At 42.0% G+C, this 19940-nt stretch overlaps 1 protein-coding gene across 2 annotated transcripts in view; it reads right to left on the bottom strand.

Moving 5' to 3' along the window:
• Positions 1–449: 449 nt before the first annotated feature.
• The window catches only part of Psmb2 (proteasome (prosome, macropain) subunit, beta type 2), a 32079-nt gene continuing 12588 nt past the window's right edge, over positions 450–19940 (bottom strand). The window contains exons 4-6 of one of the 2 annotated variants that reach the window (NM_011970.4): positions 3945–4107; positions 2562–2611; positions 450–686 (exon numbers count right to left, since the gene is read on the bottom strand). In NM_011970.4, the coding sequence (NP_036100.3) occupies positions 579–686; positions 2562–2611; positions 3945–4107 (321 nt within the window). In that variant the 3' untranslated portion in view covers positions 450–578. The remainder of the gene's footprint in view (positions 687–2561; positions 2612–3944; positions 4108–19940) is intronic. The other variant, XM_006503117.4, reaches the window with a different exon arrangement.

The raw sequence follows: 19940 nt of genomic DNA, 5'->3' as shown, positions 1-19940 counted from the left end.
CTGAGAATAACACTCAAGGTTGTCCTATGGCCCCCACATTGCACATACATATTTCAACACAACACAGTTTTTCCTTTCTTTTTTGTTTTGAGACAGGATCCATCTACATGAGCCTGGTTGCCCTACAACTCACTATGTAGACCAGGCTGGTCTCAAACTCAGAGATCCACCTACCTCTGACTTCTAAGTGCTAGGACTAAGGGCATGTGCCATCATGTCTGGCCAACAAAAAAGATTAAAGGCAAAAAGATCCATAGCTTTAGATAAAAAGCAAGGGACTGAAAGAGCCGGAGGGAAGAAGCTGGACAGTGAGCAAAATGAGGGGCTCTGAGCTGGCAGAGCCACGTAGATCATTAGGAGACAGGAGCGAGCATCCTGGCAAGACCACAACCATCATTTCAGTGACTCTGTACTGTGATGTTGGGTAAACTAAGGCCAAACCCAGAAAGATCAATTTAGCTATATTCAGCTTTATTTTGAATTAACCATCTATCAAGAGTGAACGTCAAAAGAGTAGAAAAAAAAAAAATGAGCCCATCAAAAAAGTTCCCTGGTGAGTGGGAGGGAAGGACGTGACGTTAGGAGTCCCGCTTAGGGAAGGCAATGTTCTCCAGATTGTGGATGCCATCTTTGTCAATGACCCGGACACTGAAGGTGGGCAGATTCAAGATGAAGCGCTTCTGGAGCTGCAGGGACATGAAAGAAATCTGTCAGCAAACATTTACTGAATACTAACCATGTGGCAGGTTCTGTTCTAAGAGAAAATGTCAAGTGTAAAACCTCTCTTTGTGAAACCAAACCAATATTCTACTAGGGGCAGCTGGTACTATGCCATGGAAGAGTGTCTAGAAAGTAGCTGGAGGCTGACTGGAAGGTAGTGACCAAGTTCTGTGAAATGGTAGCTGTGAGCCTGACTCTGGTCAGTCAGCTGGTGCACAAGACAATCCAATGTTCACCCCCACAGCCTGACACCAATCAGCTTACAAGGACACACTTGCCTCTTTAAAAAGTCTTCAGGTAGCGGCTAGCAAGGAACAAAGAACCAAGTCTGGACCCACACGGGCTGGCTATCTTAGGTCTCAACAGTTTATGTAGTCATTTCCCTGTGTGAGAAGAGCTATATAAGGGAGTGTGTGTAGCTGCAGGGATGCTGGGATGCTGTCCACAGAATCCTGGCCCTCCCAGTCCAGGTAAAGGCTGCTCTAGAGGAACAGTCTACACCCATGGAAGCTGACTACTGAGAAGTGCAGCTCAGAAATCTTCACTTCTGTGGCTGTCCTTGCTAAACACCTCTCTAAGAGCCTCCAGAAGACATCGGCTCTCCATCTACTTCCTTGGGAGACTATTTGGAAATGACCTCAGGCTTCTGACCGCCCGCCCTAATGTCCATCTCCTCTGCGGCCGAGGACCAGGCAATAACAGTCTATTTCATTTCCACAGTTCTCTCTGGCTGTCGGCTCATATCTAGAATCAAGGTCAAAGTTCAAGAAAGGGTGACAATAAGCAAACAACGGTTTCCTTTAAAAATGTTTTTTTTTTTTTAAAGACAAGGACTCACTTGTAGCCTTGGTTGGCCTGATACTTGCTATGTATACCAAGTCGGTCTCCAACACAGAAAAATTCACCCACACGCCTCTGGGATTTTTGACTGCTGGGACTAAAGGCATGTACTTCCATGCCTGACTCTAATTTTTTTTTAAGATCTAAGGGAAATAAAATTTCAAGACCACCTGATATTATAGTGTCTTCTTCCCGGCTACCCCTTAGAATATTTATGGGTAATACTGTTTCTCAGCTGAATGGCTAAGAAACACACAGACTGACACCCATCATCTCCCCTGCTCTCACTGGACACTTACTTCATTCCCATTCTTAAGCTATGAGAAAAATAAAAGAATGACAAGGTCTAACAACAAGGCGAGTTTTGGCCACTTTATCCTATATCCTTACACTCTTACTGCAACCATCAGATTTGGGGTTCTTGGCCTCCCCAAACAAAAGATTTTTCTCTACCTCTGACCCAAAACTTCCCAGGTGCTTTCCAGGGTCATCCAAATGCACAGTTAAAGGAGCAGAGTTTCTAGGCGGCACAGTAGGGAGTGTCTGACATCCAGACGGCCTCTCTCTTACGGCAAAGGCCTGATCAGCACCAGTATTAAAATCACTTGGTTGCCAGTTAAAACCAGAGACTCAGTCTCCACCAACTACAGAAGATTCAGAACTGGGTGCTGGGGCCGACCAGGGAAAAGGAAAGGTGCCCCAAGATAATTCTTACCTACAGTGAATTTTAAGAATCACTAGTCTGGATGATCCAGAAATGAGCTGTAATTAACTTAATTTAATTGTAATTAAATTGTAAACCTGCCATTAATGAGGCAGTGACCCATGAGAGAATAAGCCCATCACCCACATCAGCCTCCATCACTGGTAGCAAGTTCACATTTGGTCAGAGGGTCTTATTACTACCTGCTGGCAAGGAGCAGAAAAAAGCAGCCAAGATCAGGAACGATGCTTCAGACTGAGAGAAGCCGTTCCTCCAGGATGCCCTGGGAGCTACTCACCTCCTCCAGACACTTCCTAAGAAGCTCCACTGCCCTCTCACGTGAGATGGCTGAAAGAGAAAACAGAGGCTGAGCACTGAAGGCTGTCTGTGTCCTGCACTCAACAGCTTGTTTCAGCTTCCTCAGGTCGGGGGGCCACACAATTGGAAAAGACAAAACGTGTCCAGCCTTCTAGCCTACGACAGTCTTACTCCACATGCAGAGGAGGGCGCCCCAGACCCAGTGCTCCCACGGTCAAGAGCCATTACGAATTGATTTGCTACAGAGGAGGGTAAGCATGACGGAATTCTGTCTCCCGGCCTGGACCTGCCTCTGAAGAAGTCCAGCAGCCAGCCCCTCTTTTTCATGGCTCACCCTCACCAATCCTTTAGTCCAGGGCTTAAATCAATTCCATCTGCCTTTGCCAGCTGCAAGTCAGGGAGAGGGGCAAGGCTCGAGTTCCATCCTTACTCTCCCAGCTGGGTCTCAGCTTAACAATGGGAAGACAATTAGAGGATGGGCTTGGGGCTTCTAGACGGGATCCAAAGGGATTGTTGGTAGGCATGGCTAACTGGGATGACATATTATGCATTAGGCTTCAAGGGTGGCTGCTGGTTATTTTGGTGGGGGAATCAGCTGTATTACTGACAGATGCCAAATCAGGAGACAGTCACCAGGAGGCCAGGCTAATTCTTTTCAGGACGTGGCCTGGAGCTCTAGCATGGCTGAGGTCGAGTATGAGGGCAGCATCAAAAAGAAAAAACTGTGCCAGTTGTCATGCTGCTGACAGGGAGATGGGAGCGTAAGGAGAGAGTGGTTAACTGCTGCAGTCCTAGCCTGTGACAGCTGGATTCAAGTCCTCTCTGTCCACAGTGGCTACAGAGAGCATGAGATTCGTGTCAGAAGACAGAACTCAGCACAAAAACACTGCTTATCCCAAGTTTTGTCAAGCTATCAGTTTAGATACAAGGGAAGAAACAATTTTATATGCAGGTAAGAATGGCCTTCAAAAGCTTTGTTTAAACAAAGAAGTCCTCACAAGTTCAAAACATAAACTGCTTGGCTCACTTTCTACAGCTGAGATGTTAACAATCACCTAGGGAGGAGAATGAACGAGAGTGAAGCTAGAGAACCGGACAGAAGAGCTCTCACTCACGCTGACATCCACTCCAGCATCTAACTTCAGCACGGCAAAACCCAGCACCAGACACAGGAGTATCTTATTTTGGTGGTCGGGAAGACTTTTATCAATAAGGTTTTTGAAGACTGCATTGATCCACAAAAGAGAGAACAGCTTCTAGAGAGGAGCTGTCCTCTACCTAGGGCATAGCCAGCCAACTCCAAGACTGAGAAAGCTAAGGGCACAGCTGTGCACTGCTCTCTCCCTAGAGTGCTAGTACTTACTAGGTGTGTAGTATCGGTCAAGGATGCTGAGAGTCAGAAAGGCACCATAGCCATGAGCTGCAAAAGGAGCCTTAGCCAAGGCTGCCAGGTAGTCCATGTAGTAAAGGGCTGGCCCTTCATGCTCGTCATAGCCAGCCAGGAGGAGGTTCACATGATATGGGGTCTGCAAAGGAAGCACACAGCAAAGTGGGGATGAGAGCTCTTGACAAATAAGAACATTGACTAAATCACAGTGGAAATAAAAATAAACACCTATCTGGAGGACTTCTAGTATTGTCAGAGGTAAAACAAAAAGCTTTTTTGTTTCTACTTAAAGCCTATGGAAAAAGAACCTGGTATGGAGAGTTGACAAGGCTCAGCAGGTAAGGGGGCTTGACTTACAGCCAGGCCTAAAACCTTCCCCTCCCTCCCTCCCTCCCTCCCTCCCTCCCTCCCTTCCTCCCTCCCTCCCTCCTTCTCTCCCCCCCCCCCCACGCGCGCAGAGGGGGTGTTAAGAGCCTGATATAAAACCACTTCAAAGGCTTAGATGTTCCTGGGTCATTCTTTACTTGGTTTCATTCATTGAAACCGAGAACCTGGAATAATGGCCTATACTTCAATCCCAGCACTTGGGAGGCAAAGGCAGGCAGATCTCTGTAAGTTCCAGATAAGTCAAAGCTACAAATTGAGACGCTATTTCAAACAACTACAACTAAAACTATAACGACAACAACAACAACAACAACAAAAGAGACCAACAAACACAATTATGTGTCAGGCCAGAGACTGAGTCCAATCATGTCATTCAAAATAAGCAAGCTAATGAGTCCAGGAGTTCAGGACTGAAGCCAGTCAGGGCAACAGAGTGAGGCATAGCTCACAAACAAAAACAAAACAAAAACAAACATCTCATACCACATAAAGCCTTGATCACAAAACAAGGTATCAAACGGTCTCAAATATTTAAGCTGAAGTCACAAACTGCATTTATTTATCATATATATGTGAGCATGTAAAACATTTTTCTTTTCTTTTTGGAAAACTCCACTTACTTATTGTATTTTCGTGTCAGTAAAGGTTGGAGGACAACTCTGTGGGGTTGGCTTTCTCCCTCCACCATGTGGGTTTTGGGATTGAGCTAAGGTTATCAGGCTTGTCAGCAAGCACCTTTTCCTACTGAGCCATCCATCCCATTAGCCCAACACCTTTCTAATATAACAAGACTCCTTTAAGATGAATAAAATCTACTTTTCATCAATGAAACATTAAAAAATGGCTGTGACTTGCATTAGTATTTGTCTTCATATTACCTCCAAGTGTAAAACCACAAGTTATTACAGTGAGTCTTGACTAAGTCTGCCTTGCTTTCATTTCCAAAGGATTACTTTTTCTGTATCAGCTGAGTACTTGCCATATTAAATTCACCCTGTCTACGCTCCAGGCACTAGTGGTGGGAATCCCATTTTGTGGGTTTTCTTTTTGTTTGTTCGTGTGTCTGCTTCAGTGGCATCAATGAAGCCTTGTCTGTGGTTTGTGCCTCTCCCCATACATATGCCTGTGTTCAATAAAATGAAATACCATGAAACATGATTTTGGAACAAGCAATGGATCCAAAAGGGACACTACACATTCTTTGCACACTGACCAATAAGGGCGCCTGGTGGCTTGAAGACACTCGTGGTAGAGCAAATGAATAACCCTACTGGAATCCTACTAGCCCAGTTGTTCTACTAAGTAGGAAGTTGCTAATGTCCCTTGAAAATTACATGAGCTCCAACTTCCAAACAGGTGCCTATCCATCGAATAAAATAGTAGACAGCTCACAAAAATAAGACTTAGCCACTAATAGTGAGGAGTTCTGGGAGAAGAGCTACTGGCCCACCACATTCCCAGTCAGTGTGCTGTACTTGACTGTGCTCAGGAACTGTTACCCACATCTCTAGAATGTTAGCTACATCCTAACCTTTCTATGTAACTCATACTTTGAACAACAAAAGCTCTGCTTAAGTTAGCTAAAGATAAAAATAAAAACATATATAAAGTGTGAGAACAGTACTACAAATTCTCACAGACATAGAATATTGTGATGTTCTTATAGTTAAAATTAGGAGACAAATTGGGGATAGGGAGATAAAGAATAGCCAAGTGTCTTCAATTAGCATTCTTCTCCAAGAGCATGTATGATACAATTTCTTTCTTTTCTTTTTCTTTTGGGGTGTTCCCAGACAGGGTTTCTCTGTGTAGCTTTAGCTGTCCTGGAACACATTCTGTAGACCAGGCTGGCCTTGAACTCACAAAGATCTGCCTGCTTCTGCCACCTGGCATGATAAACTTCTTACCTATCACAGAGTAAGTTTAATCTTTTCTCCAAGTATATATATAGCTCACTCTTCCCAACTCCATGCAGCTAGAATACCCTTAGGACAATTAACCAAAACAGTTTTACAAAGTTGTATGGTATATTAGGAATCCATATCACCAGAAGATTTTATAAGAAACCCCATGCAAACACAAGTTCGGAAGCAACTGTGTTTCTCACTTGAGCTACATAATATAATTTATTTATGCTTAAGCATCTTATATACACTCAGAGAAGTTGGTAGTCAGACACTAAAACTTGTGGTATAGAAGATAACTCACAAATATTGTGTGACTTCGAGTTACCAACTTGTGCATGTGTGAGATGCTGAAGCATAACTGAGCGGTGTTATCGACTAATTAAGTCAATACATCTGTGTGACAACTGCACTTTCAGAAACTCTGACAAAGCTCCAGCTAAGACTTTTTGACTTATCTAGTTTCTTAGTTTTTTCTTTAACTTTCAAACAAATTTTTGTATGTTGTCACTGTTTTCCTGAAGTTAGATCAATTCTAAGTAATTCATTTGTGTGCTATTCTGAATGGTTCTACACAAAAGTTAATAGCTCTAAGTTTCTATAGTTCTTGTATTCAACAACTTACACAAGCGTGACTTCTTGTGGTGTGATGAGTGAAACAGTATACAATTCACCTATTCACAAATATTTTATGTATTATAAACTCTATGAAGGCAGGAGTACTTCTGTCTTGTTCAATGACAGACAGGTACACAGCCTGTAGCTAATAAACATTTGTTAAATGAGTGAGTCCTCATACACCAGAGAAAACATCGCACGCTTTATTTATTATGTATGGTTAATGCTTAATATTACAAGCAAACATTAACAACTAAATCAAAGCAAAGATGTGATAGACACTACTTTTTCTTTTAAAAATATTTATTTTAAATATATGTGTATACGTCTGAGTGTATGTGTGTGCAGCACATGTAGACAAGAGCCCTCAGTGGTCAGAAGGGGTATTGGATCCATTGGAAGTGGAGCTACAGTTGTGAGCTGCCATGTGGGTGCTGGGAGCTGAACCAGGTCCTCTGCCAAAAACAGTGCTCCAGTCCCCAAAGCCCCATTTCTGAGAAGTGTTTCAAGTTCAAGTCAAATGTCTGCATCTCCATAAGCAAGCAGATCTGTTGCCTCTTTCCAACTTCCCTCCAGACATGAGTTGCTAAGGATAAAAAGCTTAGGAAGCAAGTTAGACATTATGTAATAAATAAAGAGGAAACTAATAGCATAAAAACAACTCAGGAAGGAACAAGCCATGTAACAAAGTCCTGGACATGAGTTTGAATTCTGGTTCTATTAATATGTTACTTTAGGAAAAGTCTGAATTCTAGAAGCTCAACTAAAATAAGGCCTAGTACAAAAGGGCTGCAGTGAAGGGTCAGAGATAATGCTTGACAAGTATCTAAAGCACAGGGACAGGCCTGATAAGTGGTAGATATTACTATCAAGGAAATAAACTAATCGATGAAATTAAAAGTAATTAGGAAGCCCAAGCACTCCTGGCACAAGGTAAATTCCTTCCAGGATGTATCTTTATAAAAGGATTCAGAGAGATGTTTCCTCAAAGTGCCCAGCACGTTACCTGGAACATGCAGGTAAAGCAGTAAATGAAGTTTCATTGTCTCAGCAGACCGTGGTGGTACACACCTCAGGGTCAGCACTCGGGAGGCAGAGGTAGGAAAACGATCTATGAGTTCGAGGCCAGCCTGGTTTACAGAGTGAGTTCCAGGACAGCCAGAGTTACACAGAGAAACCTTGTCATGAAAAAACAAACAAACACAAAGTTTCTTAGCCTTTACGTTCGGATTCCTTACCCACGCCCTAAGGTTGACAGCGATATTAGACAGAGTGTTATCTTACTTACAGTGTTATGGTCAGTCTCCCCTAGGTCCCCAGAAAAAAATGTGACCTGTTATTTGGAAACCTAGTCGACACATATTAAGCATTTCCATGCTGTCTCTTGCAGACGTGTCTATCCTAAGCATTACTCTCTAGCTTATGTACTTTTCCGTGCACAGTATCACATGGAAGAATCAGCCTAACTATTGAGAAGTGCAAACACCAATAACAATTTAGCAAGTAACCTCTATTCTGTCAAAGACATAAGACAAAGTTAAGAGGTCTGTCTGCCAGTAAAGACCTGTGCATTAGACCACTAGCCATGTTCTATAGCCAAGGCTGAGATGGAATGTTGTATATATTTTAAACAATGCAAATATTCAACTGTCCATCTTGTAAATGAATCCACACTCCTTAATAATAGCCCGAGAATCACCACCAACAGTTTATAAATACCAACATGTTTGGTTTTAAAATTGTGTATAATATATAAAGGAAAAAAAAATCAAATAAATCATTCTGGGGACTTAAAAATAGCTTTTAGCCTCTGGACTAAGATATTGCAACAATTCTGCCTTTCTCTTTTTGGGAAGCTGGTAGAGACAGGAGGATCTTATTATATAGCCCTGGCTGGTCTGAAACTCACCCGGTAGATTAGGCTGGTCTTGAACTTGTAAACATTGTCTCATCTCTCCAGTGTGGGGATTATGGACATGCATCATCATACTCAACTAAAAAATTTTGCCTCTGGGCCAGGAGGTAGTGTTCTACACCTGTAGTCCCAGCACTCGGAGGCAGAGGCGGAGGCGGAGGCGGAGGCAGGCAGATCTCTTGAATTTGAAGCCAGTCTGATCTACAGAGTGAGTTTCAGGACAACCAGGGATACACAGAGAAACTCTGTCTTCAAAAACAACAACAAAAAACCCCAAAACCAAACCAAACCAAACCAAACCCCCCCCCAAAAACAAAAAACAAAAGAACAAACAAACCCCTTATTCCAGGTGCATGTGTTGAGGTGTGTGGGGGTGTGGTCAGACATGAGCTTATTTACCAAGTGAAGAGATCCAGGCCATTTTAAATTTTCCTGAGGCTTAAATACATGTGAAGCACCCAGTGTAATGCCTATATGCAGTAATATCAAAACCTAAATAACCCCACCTGCTCATTTTTAAGCTTTGACTAGATAATACAAAAATCCAGAAGATGCTATCACAGAGAATTCTCTACTTTCTTATGGTTGCCAAGGGGGTAACATTGAACTGGGTCTCATCCATAAAGTGGATCTTTTATGTACTTCTTCCTGCAGAAGTGTCTCCGCACCCGAGAACTACAGAGCCAAGCTCCATTCTCCTGAGATTCTTACACTTTTGGAAGTGGAGAGTGTGTATCATACACAGAGACTTGCTTAAATTAGATGGACCATTCCCTTCCTTCTAACTTTTGTGCATACGACTCCTTGTCTGTTTCCTCTATCAGGAAAAAGAAACACTGTAGTGATTAACAAGTGCTTGAAATTCCATAAATTTTACAGCTAAGGAGAACAGTTGTGACAAACACACTGAAACAACAAAATCAGCGACTACAGAGTCTGGGCGGTGACAAGCAGCGGTGTGACATCTGGCGGAAGCCAAAGTCACAGCAAGGGGGAGAGAGGTGGGCGTGAGGAAGCATCCTGCCGAGCGTGGACACAGACAGGGAGAGGAATTGACAGTCTTCTTTTGGAGCCAGGCCAGCCTCTGCCACCTCTAATTGAATGGGATGACATTACTATGACTGAGGGACTTGAAGAACGATGCAGTTTCTTTGGGGCCAATCTAAGCAGTGTGGGAATTCGTCTACTTCTATGCCTGGTGGGTCAGTAAGGTGGAAGTAGATACTAAACCACCATGGGACAAGTGAGATGAGCATTGTAATGAATGGACTTCTAAATATTCTAAACAGACAATATATATAAAAAAGAACACTGTGGCCACTATTTGCAGGTGGTGGGAGGACTTAAACACAGGGTCTTCTGCATGCTAAATGCACGCTTCAGCAGAGATTCGCCAGCCCATGCTTGAAGAGGCCATCTTTCATCCTAGGATAGCTCATGAAATGTAGTTTGTACACTTGGAGAGCTGAGCTTACCGAGCTTCTCCAGCATCCCTCTTACACGTGCGGCTCAATGCTCAAAGAAGAGGCTGCAGTGCACATGGGTCCCAAGCATCAGTCAGGACCTGGAGTCATTCTTCCCAAGTATTAAGCCCCATGTGCTTTCCCAGGAAACCACTCTGCCTCCACAAAATGGAAATAACAGTAAATTAGGTAAATTCAATATTTGGTGTGAATTTCATACTCAAATGTTCCCCAATTTTTTATACTAGCACCTATTGTTCTGTATTTCAATTGTGACCAATATCATCTTAGGAGATGTCACAGCAGTAATTCTTCTAAAAGTTTCCAAGCATCTGTAGGAGTTGTTTAGCAAATACTTGTGATACCAAATGCTTTGCTGATATCTATTTTTACCTTCATTACTAAGCAGATCGAATCAATTATTATTTTTCCACACCAGTGCTCTGAACTTCGAATCAGGAGCTTGTTCTCAATAGTCAACAGAATTTATACCTCTGGGTGGTTTCAGAGAATAATTTAAAAATTCTAATTCTGCCATTTTAATAGCAGATTTAAAATATTTGTCCGTGCATGAGTGTGCCACAGTACACACATGGACACCTGCGGGAGTCTAATTATGTCTTAATACCATTTAAGTTCCAGAAATCACACCAAGGCATGACGGCAAGCATCTTTACTTGCTGCACTATCTTGCTAGCCCTAATTACAGATTTCCACATTTAGAATAAAATTCACTCCAAACATTTTAAAATTTAACAACTTCTAATTATTGTGATTAAATAGTTTTACTTAATCTAAACTATTATGGCCTTCTACTCCTAAGAATCATTTCCATAAGACAGGAGTCTCAATAACCCATGTTTGCCTTGAACTTGTGGCAATTCTGTCTCAGCCCTCCCAAGTGTTGAGATTAGAGGCACGAGCCAACACATCCAAACAAGACCATGTGTACAGTCAACCTCTTCTAACTTTAAGTATTAAACAGTTTATAAAACCTTTAATCAAATCCTATAAAAGTTCTCTGGAGTTACAAGACAGGAAACGAGAAGATATTCAACAAGTCTCATTTGATCCCTAGCTCAGGAGAAACCAGGTGTGGTGGTGCAAGCCTGTAGCAGCATCTGGGAAGTGGAAGCAGGGGTACTAGGAATTCAGTTACCCTAATAAACATTACATTTAAGGCCAGCCTAAGCTGCTTAACTCAGCAGTTAAGAGCACTGACTGTTCTTCCAGAGATTCTGAGTTCAAATCCCAGCAACCACATGGTGGCTCACAACCATCTGTAATGTAATCTAATGCCCTCTTCTGGTGTGTCTGAAGACAGCTACAGTGTACTATATACATAAAATAAATAAATCTTTGTGAAAAGGAGGAGGAGGAGGAGGAGGAGGAGGAGGAGGAGGAGGAGGAGGAGGAGGAGGAGGAGGAGAAGAAGAAGAAGAAGAAGAAGAAGAAGAAGAAGAAGAAGAAGAAGAAGAAGAAGAAGAAGAAGAAGAAGAAGAAGAAGAAACACCAATAGTATGTAACCTCAGAGGAGAAGTGAAATTTTACTATTTTAGGATAGTAACTGACATTTATATGTACGATGAACTAGGATAAAATAAAAGGGACCATTTGAATGTTCCCTAGTAGTCTAGATGGCAGATACTGAGGACTAACGTGTGGCCGAAGGGGATGGGAGTAGATATGGAGTACTCAGGCGGGCAGCAGAAGTCCATGAAGCCCATGGCCAGCCAGTTTATCTGAATGTGCTAAGTCCCAAGTTAGAAAGATTTTACCTTTAAAAACAAGCAAGGAGGCAAGCAAACAAACAAAACCAGGAAACACAGCACTGAGGAAGACAGTCAATGTCTTTTGACCTCTATCCACATGATCACATACACATAAATTTAGGGTGATGGTGGCGAATGTCCTTAATCCCAGCACTTGAAAGCAGAGGCAAGGGGATCTCTGTGAGTTTGAGGCCAGCTTGGACAGCCAGAACTACACAGAGAAACCTTGTTTGGGGGAAGAAAGAAAAGAAGGAAGGAAAGAGGGGAAGGAGGGAGGGAGAAAAAAGAGAAACCAAAACAAAGCAAAACAAAACAAAACACAGGTCTGGATTGATGGCTTGGTGGTTAAGAGTGCATATTGTATTAGGTGTTGTGGAACATGACCTTTAACCCTAGCACTCAGAAGGCAGATGCAGGTGAATCTATGTGAGTTGGAGGCCAGCCTGGGCTACACAATACAGTGAGTTCCTGGCCAACCAGGACTATAGAGGGACCCTTTCTTTAAATAGAGAGAAGAGCGAGGGAAGCGGGAGAGAGACAGATGAATTCAGAGGTCAATTCCCAGCATCAGTGACCGCTCACAACTATTCATAACTCTAGCTCCAGGGGATCCAGCATCTCTGGCCTCCAAGGCTACTTACACTCCTCTGTACCTGCCCCCAATACACATAATTAAAAATATATAAATTTTGCCTCAGGAAGTGGTTCAGTGGTTAAGAACACCTGTTGCTCTTAAAGAGGGTCTAGGTCTGATCCCAACACCAACATGGTGGCTCAATCCCAGAGGATCCGATGCCCTCCTCTGACCTCTTCAGGAACTAGGCACACATGTGGTATGCAGATACACATGCAGGCGAAACACTCATATACACTAAATTAAAATAAGTAAGTCTAAAAGACATTTAAAATAAATTAAATCTGGGGCTGAAGAGATGACTAAGAGCACTCGTTCTTGCAAAAGACCCAATTTCAATTCACAGCAGCCACACAGCTGTTCACATCACTCGTAATTCCAGTTACACAGAATCTGACAACTGCTGCTGACCTCCACAGGGAGCAGGCATACATGTGGCACACATACATAATACATAAAAATAAACTAGCCATACACATAAAACAAATTTAAAAACAAAAAATCTTACAAACTAAAACCAGCTGGGTGGTGGTGGCAGAGGCAGGTGGGTCTCTGCGTTTGAGGTCATCCTAGTCTACACAGCAAGTTCCAGGATAGCCAGGGCTACAAAGAGAAATCCTGTCTTGAAAGAAACAACAGCAGCCTCAAGCCAAAAGACATAAACCATTTCGGGTACAGCTCAGTGGTTCAAATTTTCCCTAGCATGTATGAGGCCCTATGTTTACTCTCTAGTAACTCAATGTCTATAAATGTTTATGCTACACTAAGAACAAAGGAAGCAATACACTTCAAATGACAATCATGCCATGAAGAATCACAGTGCTTACCTGCATTAAAAGTTCCTAGAAGAGAACAGTAAGTACTAAATAAATCTGAATTGTATGAGTTTAAAAAAAAAAAGAAATTAAGTAAGTAGCATATAATTTCAACGTTTATTTTAAGAAAATTGGATTTTAAAGTTTACCATACAAAATGTTATCAATTTTATTTCTCTAAAGCCATTGCTAAGCTCAAGTTTGGCTGATTCTATTAAAAGCTGTAACCTTACTGTAATTAGAAGTTGAGAAATTTAATGAGTTGAAATGCAACATGGCACAGATGCCTTATTATACCAACTAGTTAACACAGTATTTGTTTTCTACATTAATTTTACTTGCTAATCAAAAATACTGCTTTCTCCCAAATAACATCAAAATAAAATTGCTGACCCTGCAATGGCAAAATCACCAAACGTCTGCAGCTGCTGCCTGGATCCTTTCTCAGGGACCAGTAGTTTCTAGGACAAATGCTGGGCTCCTCGTATATTCAAGTGGTTCCTAAAACCCAAATGCAGAAGCCATGCTTTGCTGCACACAGACACACACAACACTGGGCACACATTAGATGTCTATACTGAGCATGTCCATATTATCCAGCAATGCTGAATGTGTAACAGATCCCTGAGTTAACAGACAGTATGGTCTCCTGGGAGAGAATACTTAGAATATATAAGGTTGTAGGTGTTTTCAGATGTGAACAGTGTAAATGAAAGTAACGATGAATTCCTAAGGAAAAGAGACTATTTAGGAACCATTCTGTGAGAAGAGTGTTCCCTATCAACACCTCATGTCCAATTTAAGTATGCTATAGCCACAGTGGATATGTGGGCTCATAATTCCCCTATTACCTCAATTCTTTCCTCAAACAGTCCAAAGAGCAGCCAATTAATCTAACCAACAGCTTTTCAGAAAGGCCCCACTGCTTTTTTGTTTTGTGCTTTTAGATTTATTTATTCCTATTTTGTGTCTGTGGCATGTATTTATGTATACTGGATGTACGCCTGTACCCAAGGAGGCCAGCAAAGGGAATCAGAGTCACTGGAACTTAGGTTACAGATGCTTGTGAGCTGTGATACAGATACTGAAACCTGGGTCCTCCTTAACCACTCAGCCTTACTCACCAAACTACAGACTTTTATATACTAAGAGAATGTGTCATCTATTTACATTAAAAAAAATCAGTAATACACTAATTTGTACCCTGAACCCTAGTACTTAAAACAGAGAGAATTACGAGTGAGTGGATCAGAAGTGTCTCTTGTTGCCCTGAACACCCGCAGCACTAACATGCTCTCACACACCCTGCTCTGTGCTTCCAGTCTCCCTTCTGTCTTTCAAACACAGCTTAGCTCTGTTCCCAGACACCCCAGGTACACTTTCACTTTGCAGTACAAGTGACTTTTACACTTCTCCATTTCCCCACCTGAAGGCACATACTCAACTTTGTACCTGTTTCCTCAGCCCCAAAGACAGTGCAGGCTGGAGAACTGCTGGACAAACGACTACCAGTGATTAAAGAGCATCTTGGCTCTAAAACCACCCCTATTCAAAGGGAACCAGAAAGGGAAGTAAGAGATTCTAGCACTACATTACAGTTACTCAGAGATGACTATATTGGGGTTGGGGGTTTAGCTCAGTGGTGAGCATCTGCCCAGCAAGCACAGGCCCTAATTTTGATCCTCAGCTCCCTAACACACACACAGACACACACACAGACACACACACAGACACACAGAGGCAATTAGCACACAGGAATTATAACCTGCCTCTTCCCTTTCTTCTTTCCAGTCTGTTATTTATATTTACTAAAGTGTTAACTTCTCATTTTTAACTTAAAAATGTTATGCTTCCTTGTTTAGCCTTTCCTTTGTCTTTTCACAAATTATCCTTTTATGAATAACATATAAACACATAAAACATACATGTATAGCTTAATACATACAATAGATACACATGTAACTACTTTCCAGGTTAAGAAATAAAAAAGCAAACTCTTCCTCTACTTCAAAGTCTTTTTTCACTGTTTACATACATTTTTTGTCAGATAATAAAAAGGGTTTTGGAACCAGTCCTTACATTCATAACACTATGTGCTTCTGCAAAGATAAAGAGTCACCAAAAAGCCGGGGCTTATTGTGTTCCTGTCCGAGTGTTAGGGTTTGCCCACAAGTGTGCCTACCCCGACTAGGGCACTGGTTTAAAGTGATCGTAAAAGGTAGGGTAAATTGGTATTTCTAGCGGTAAACACTGCTCTTACTAAGCAGACGCTGCACTCTGCTGCTCTAGCCTACAGCAAACCTCCAAAGGAAACCACATCATTTTTAAAGACATATGTTTTAAAACAATATAAATTTAAACCAATTACCCATATTATTTCACCTCCATTGTGCTTAGGAAAGTTATTTTAGGTGAAAAGTTGGCATTATGGGATTGTACAACTCCAGCCATCCAATAGGCTTATCCCTTTCAGCCAGAACAGGGGTTCTCTCTGCTCACAGCAGGCATCCAACAGGGTAGCACATATATGCTCTCTGAGTGAGAAAGCAACACCTTCTCACATACAGCCCCCTGGAGAGAGATGGGGAAGGGGAGGGGAGGACTTTACACCTGCAAACTCCTAACTCTATCAGCACTGGGGCTGGGAAAAACACCACATAATTTTTTTTTTTTTTTAAAGAAGTGGGGAAAAGGGTTTTCAAATAAAGCCAGTAGCTTCAAAGCCATTTTGAAGCCATTTTCTTTTCCTTAGGAGCCAGTAGGCATAATGATTCAACAACCACTCTTTGTCTTAATGGACTTAGTCAAGCCCTAATGACTAAATAAGCAAACTACTTAAAAGGACAGCTGTCAGAATTTTCACTCTGGTAAAAAAACACTATAAGCATAGTGTTATCATATTAATTAAGGTACCTCAACTTCAAGGCACACCTGTCCCTGGGCCTTTGAATAATCAAAATGACCACTAAAAATAGAACGGTAGCATCTCCAGTGGGGCAGACAGGAGCCGTCCCCAATCCTAGGAGACTGCTGTGACCTGGGATATGTGGATATGTGGGATATGTTTTGCAGTTACAATTAGAATACCTATCTAAATGGAGCCCTGTTCCAGCTTTTAGTCTGTTCTACCGATGTCACAAACACACTTAACTCCCGACCCACAATGAAAGTCCAGTTAGCCGACTAGCTGACTGAGGCAATTGTGGGGGAAGAAAACTACTCCCCACCAGCAGAAAACTGCTACTTGCACCAAAAGTCCAGGAATTGATTAACAGCTTCAATTTTGTTTTTCTCTTCAGTTTCCCCATCACCAAGAGTAAGCCAGCTCTGTCTGTCAAGATGCCCAGGCTGTGTGGCAGTGGTGTCAAAGGCTGCCACTTGCTCCAAGGCACTGCCATCTGCAACAGCTCAACATTTTGTCTCTGGAAAATAAACACATCTGCCTTTGCCAGTGTCCTCCCACTGTGCCACCCATCTGGAGCAGGTGAGCTGGAAGGCAAGCCTGGGCACGGCAAGATGGGGGCGAGCGGGGAAGATGAGGCCTCAAGGGAGATGGCACAGAGAGGAAATGGCAGTGCTTCGTCATGTCACATCCTGCTAAACACATTTGCCAAAAAAGCACGAGAAATTACCCTTGTTAGTGATATTTTAATCACATGTAACAAATGCTTGGTTGGGTTTAGAGGATAAGACTTGCAAAGTCAAGGTTTCACCTGGTTCAGCTGTTCCCTGGGTCACATGACCCAAGGATACCCATAAACAGGAGATGGTCTCTACACCAGCCACATAAGGCCTGGAGAGAATAACTTCAGTGCAGAAGCCTCACTGCAACAGGATTCTTGGAAGGGAGCTCTCTGTATCTGCCCACCCCCTTACCCAAAACAAATACACTCACATGCTGAGCAGAGATAAGCAGCGATCACTTCTAAAGTAAAAGATTTTCAAGATTCTAAAGTAAAGATTTTCTTTCCTACATTTCTTTTCCTTTCACTGAAAAAACTGTATCAAGTGTTGACATCAGATCTTTATGTTTATTTTCTTGGACCCAGGATTAAACCTAGGGCTTAGCTAAGTAAATTCATGCTCTATTGCTGAGCAACACTCCCTACCACTAGACCTGTAGATGTGCGATCTGATCCAATCAGCTGCAGCTCTCTCAGCATTTTCAACTGGCTCATAGTAGGTAGAGCAGGTCTAAACCTCCCACGGCAGATTCTAACTATTAGATTTTAAACTACAGGGGGAAAAGAAAGGTGAAGCCCTTTTTTCAGGTTAAACTTTTACATGTAATTCCTACATGTGAAAGATGAAAGGAGAGTCAATATGCATGAACAAGCTGAAGTTTAATCTCGCTAGGCTTTCCTGGTACACATTCAATGGCAATTTATGGAACTAGAGCTGAAAGCCAGTATGTCAAGTTTGATACTTTTCGTTATTTTTATTGTTTATTTGCTAAGTATTCATGAGAAAGAGAGAGAGTGAGTGAGAGAGAGAGAGAAACACACATGCGTGTGTACCCCCCCCCAAAGGCTTATGTCAGAAAACGTTCTATGAAAGCACTGACCGTTCAGTGGCGGTAGTAAAGCCTGGAAGACTCCACACTACAGAGGCCAGCCAGCATCCTGCTGATGGTTCAACATAAAACTCCACAGTCCCAAGGACACGAGAGCGGGCTGGCTCATACCTCAACCTCATCACTGACAAGGAGCTCAAGGGAATCAGACAATACAGTCATATAAATAATGCCACAGTGGGGCCAGTAGGCAAAATGACTCAATGGGATTAAAGTGGTTCACTACCAAGCTTAATAGTCTGAGTTCAATCCCTGACCTAAATGATTAAAGAACTGACTCCCCAGAGTTCCCTCTGAGCTCCACAGCTATGCCATGGTATGTATGTGCACACACACAAATGTTGGTGCTTGGAGTGTAGTGGCTCAGTGACAGAACATGTAGTTAGCATGCCTATGGCTAATTAAACCCCAAAACTAAGAAACGTAACTTTCTTACTCAAAACAAAACAAAACAAAACCAATTACACATCTTCCTCGACTTTCTTATTTAATAAAATGCATTGAAATATTTGATTAGGTCCTAGGTTCAATAATGGTGGCAGATGGCATGGGAGGGAGGGGTTAATTAATTGGAATTTAAATAACCCTTTATAGTTAGTGGTTCACACATACTGAGTAAATCTAGAACAAATATTAACATGAAACAGATGTTCAATGTTAGATTATTTCTACATTGTCCATTAATACTAATAAATTCCTATAGCCCCCACTTTAGTATCTTATCAGTTCAATTAAAATAATTCAACAATTAATTCCCTATAAAGATAACATAGCCATTAAATTGCTTAAACCAAACAAGAACAAAACAAAAAAATCCATTCATTACATGTTTTATATAGTGTACCACGAGCTTTGCATGACTGTTTTAATCCTTATAATAATCCTATGAAGTACTATCATTTTGTAAATAGGAAAGTTGAGCTTAGAACCTGTTCAAAGACATACATACAGCTAGCAATTGTCTGAACATTATTCAACCACATTCCAATTGCCTCCATTTCATATAAGATTGATTATGCACTCTGTAGTAAATGTCCTCCAACCTGATACCACCAGTAAGCATGAGTAAGCAACCAAGCGAGCGCATGGGCATGCGCACACACATAGAGTAAATGAAGTCACACACTCACAGCTATAGACATCTATATGAAATTTCATATACATAAGATCTGGCCAACCAAGCCGGGCGTGGTGGTGCACGCTTTTAATCCCAGCACTTGGGAGGCAGAGGCAGGCGGATTTCTAAGTTCAAGGCCAGCCTAGTCTACAGAGTTGGACAGCCAGGGCTACACAGAGAAACCCTGTCTCGAAAAAAAAAAAAAAAAATCTGGCTAACCCAAAATATGTATCATGTGCCAACCAATGTTACCATGTAAATATACCAAACATAGTGACATTATATAAGGAATACATAAAACGATTATCATTTCTCTCTCTAGAATAAAATAAAGTACTGGGGTTAGAGGGATGGCTCGGCAGTTAAGAGCATTTGCTGCTCTTTCAGAGGACCTGAGTTCTCTTCTTAGCACCCACATTGCCCAGCTCATGAGCATCCGTAACGATAACCCCACCTCCCTAGGTACCTACACACATGTGGAAGCATGTGCACCCACACACGCACATATACATAAAACTAAAACTCTAACTAAAGTACAAATTCTTATTTTACAATCTACTTTGATAAGGAACTAGAAGACCAAAGCAGCACAAGGCAGGGGCAATCACCACTTAAGAGCTCCAGTCATTGTCTGCAAAGGACATTTACTTGTTCAAAACATCAAACATCTCTGTCACTGGAGAAGATTAGGTAGATTCACTACTACATTTGCATGAAGCAAATTTCCACTTTATCTCAATTCTAAAAGGAGATTAATTCACTTAATGTCTGCAG

This window comes from Mus musculus, chromosome 4 (genome assembly GCF_000001635.26).
Source record: "Mus musculus strain C57BL/6J chromosome 4, GRCm38.p6 C57BL/6J".
NCBI lineage: Eukaryota > Metazoa > Chordata > Mammalia > Rodentia > Muridae > Mus > Mus musculus.
This window is presented reverse-complemented; position numbering and strand designations above follow the sequence as displayed.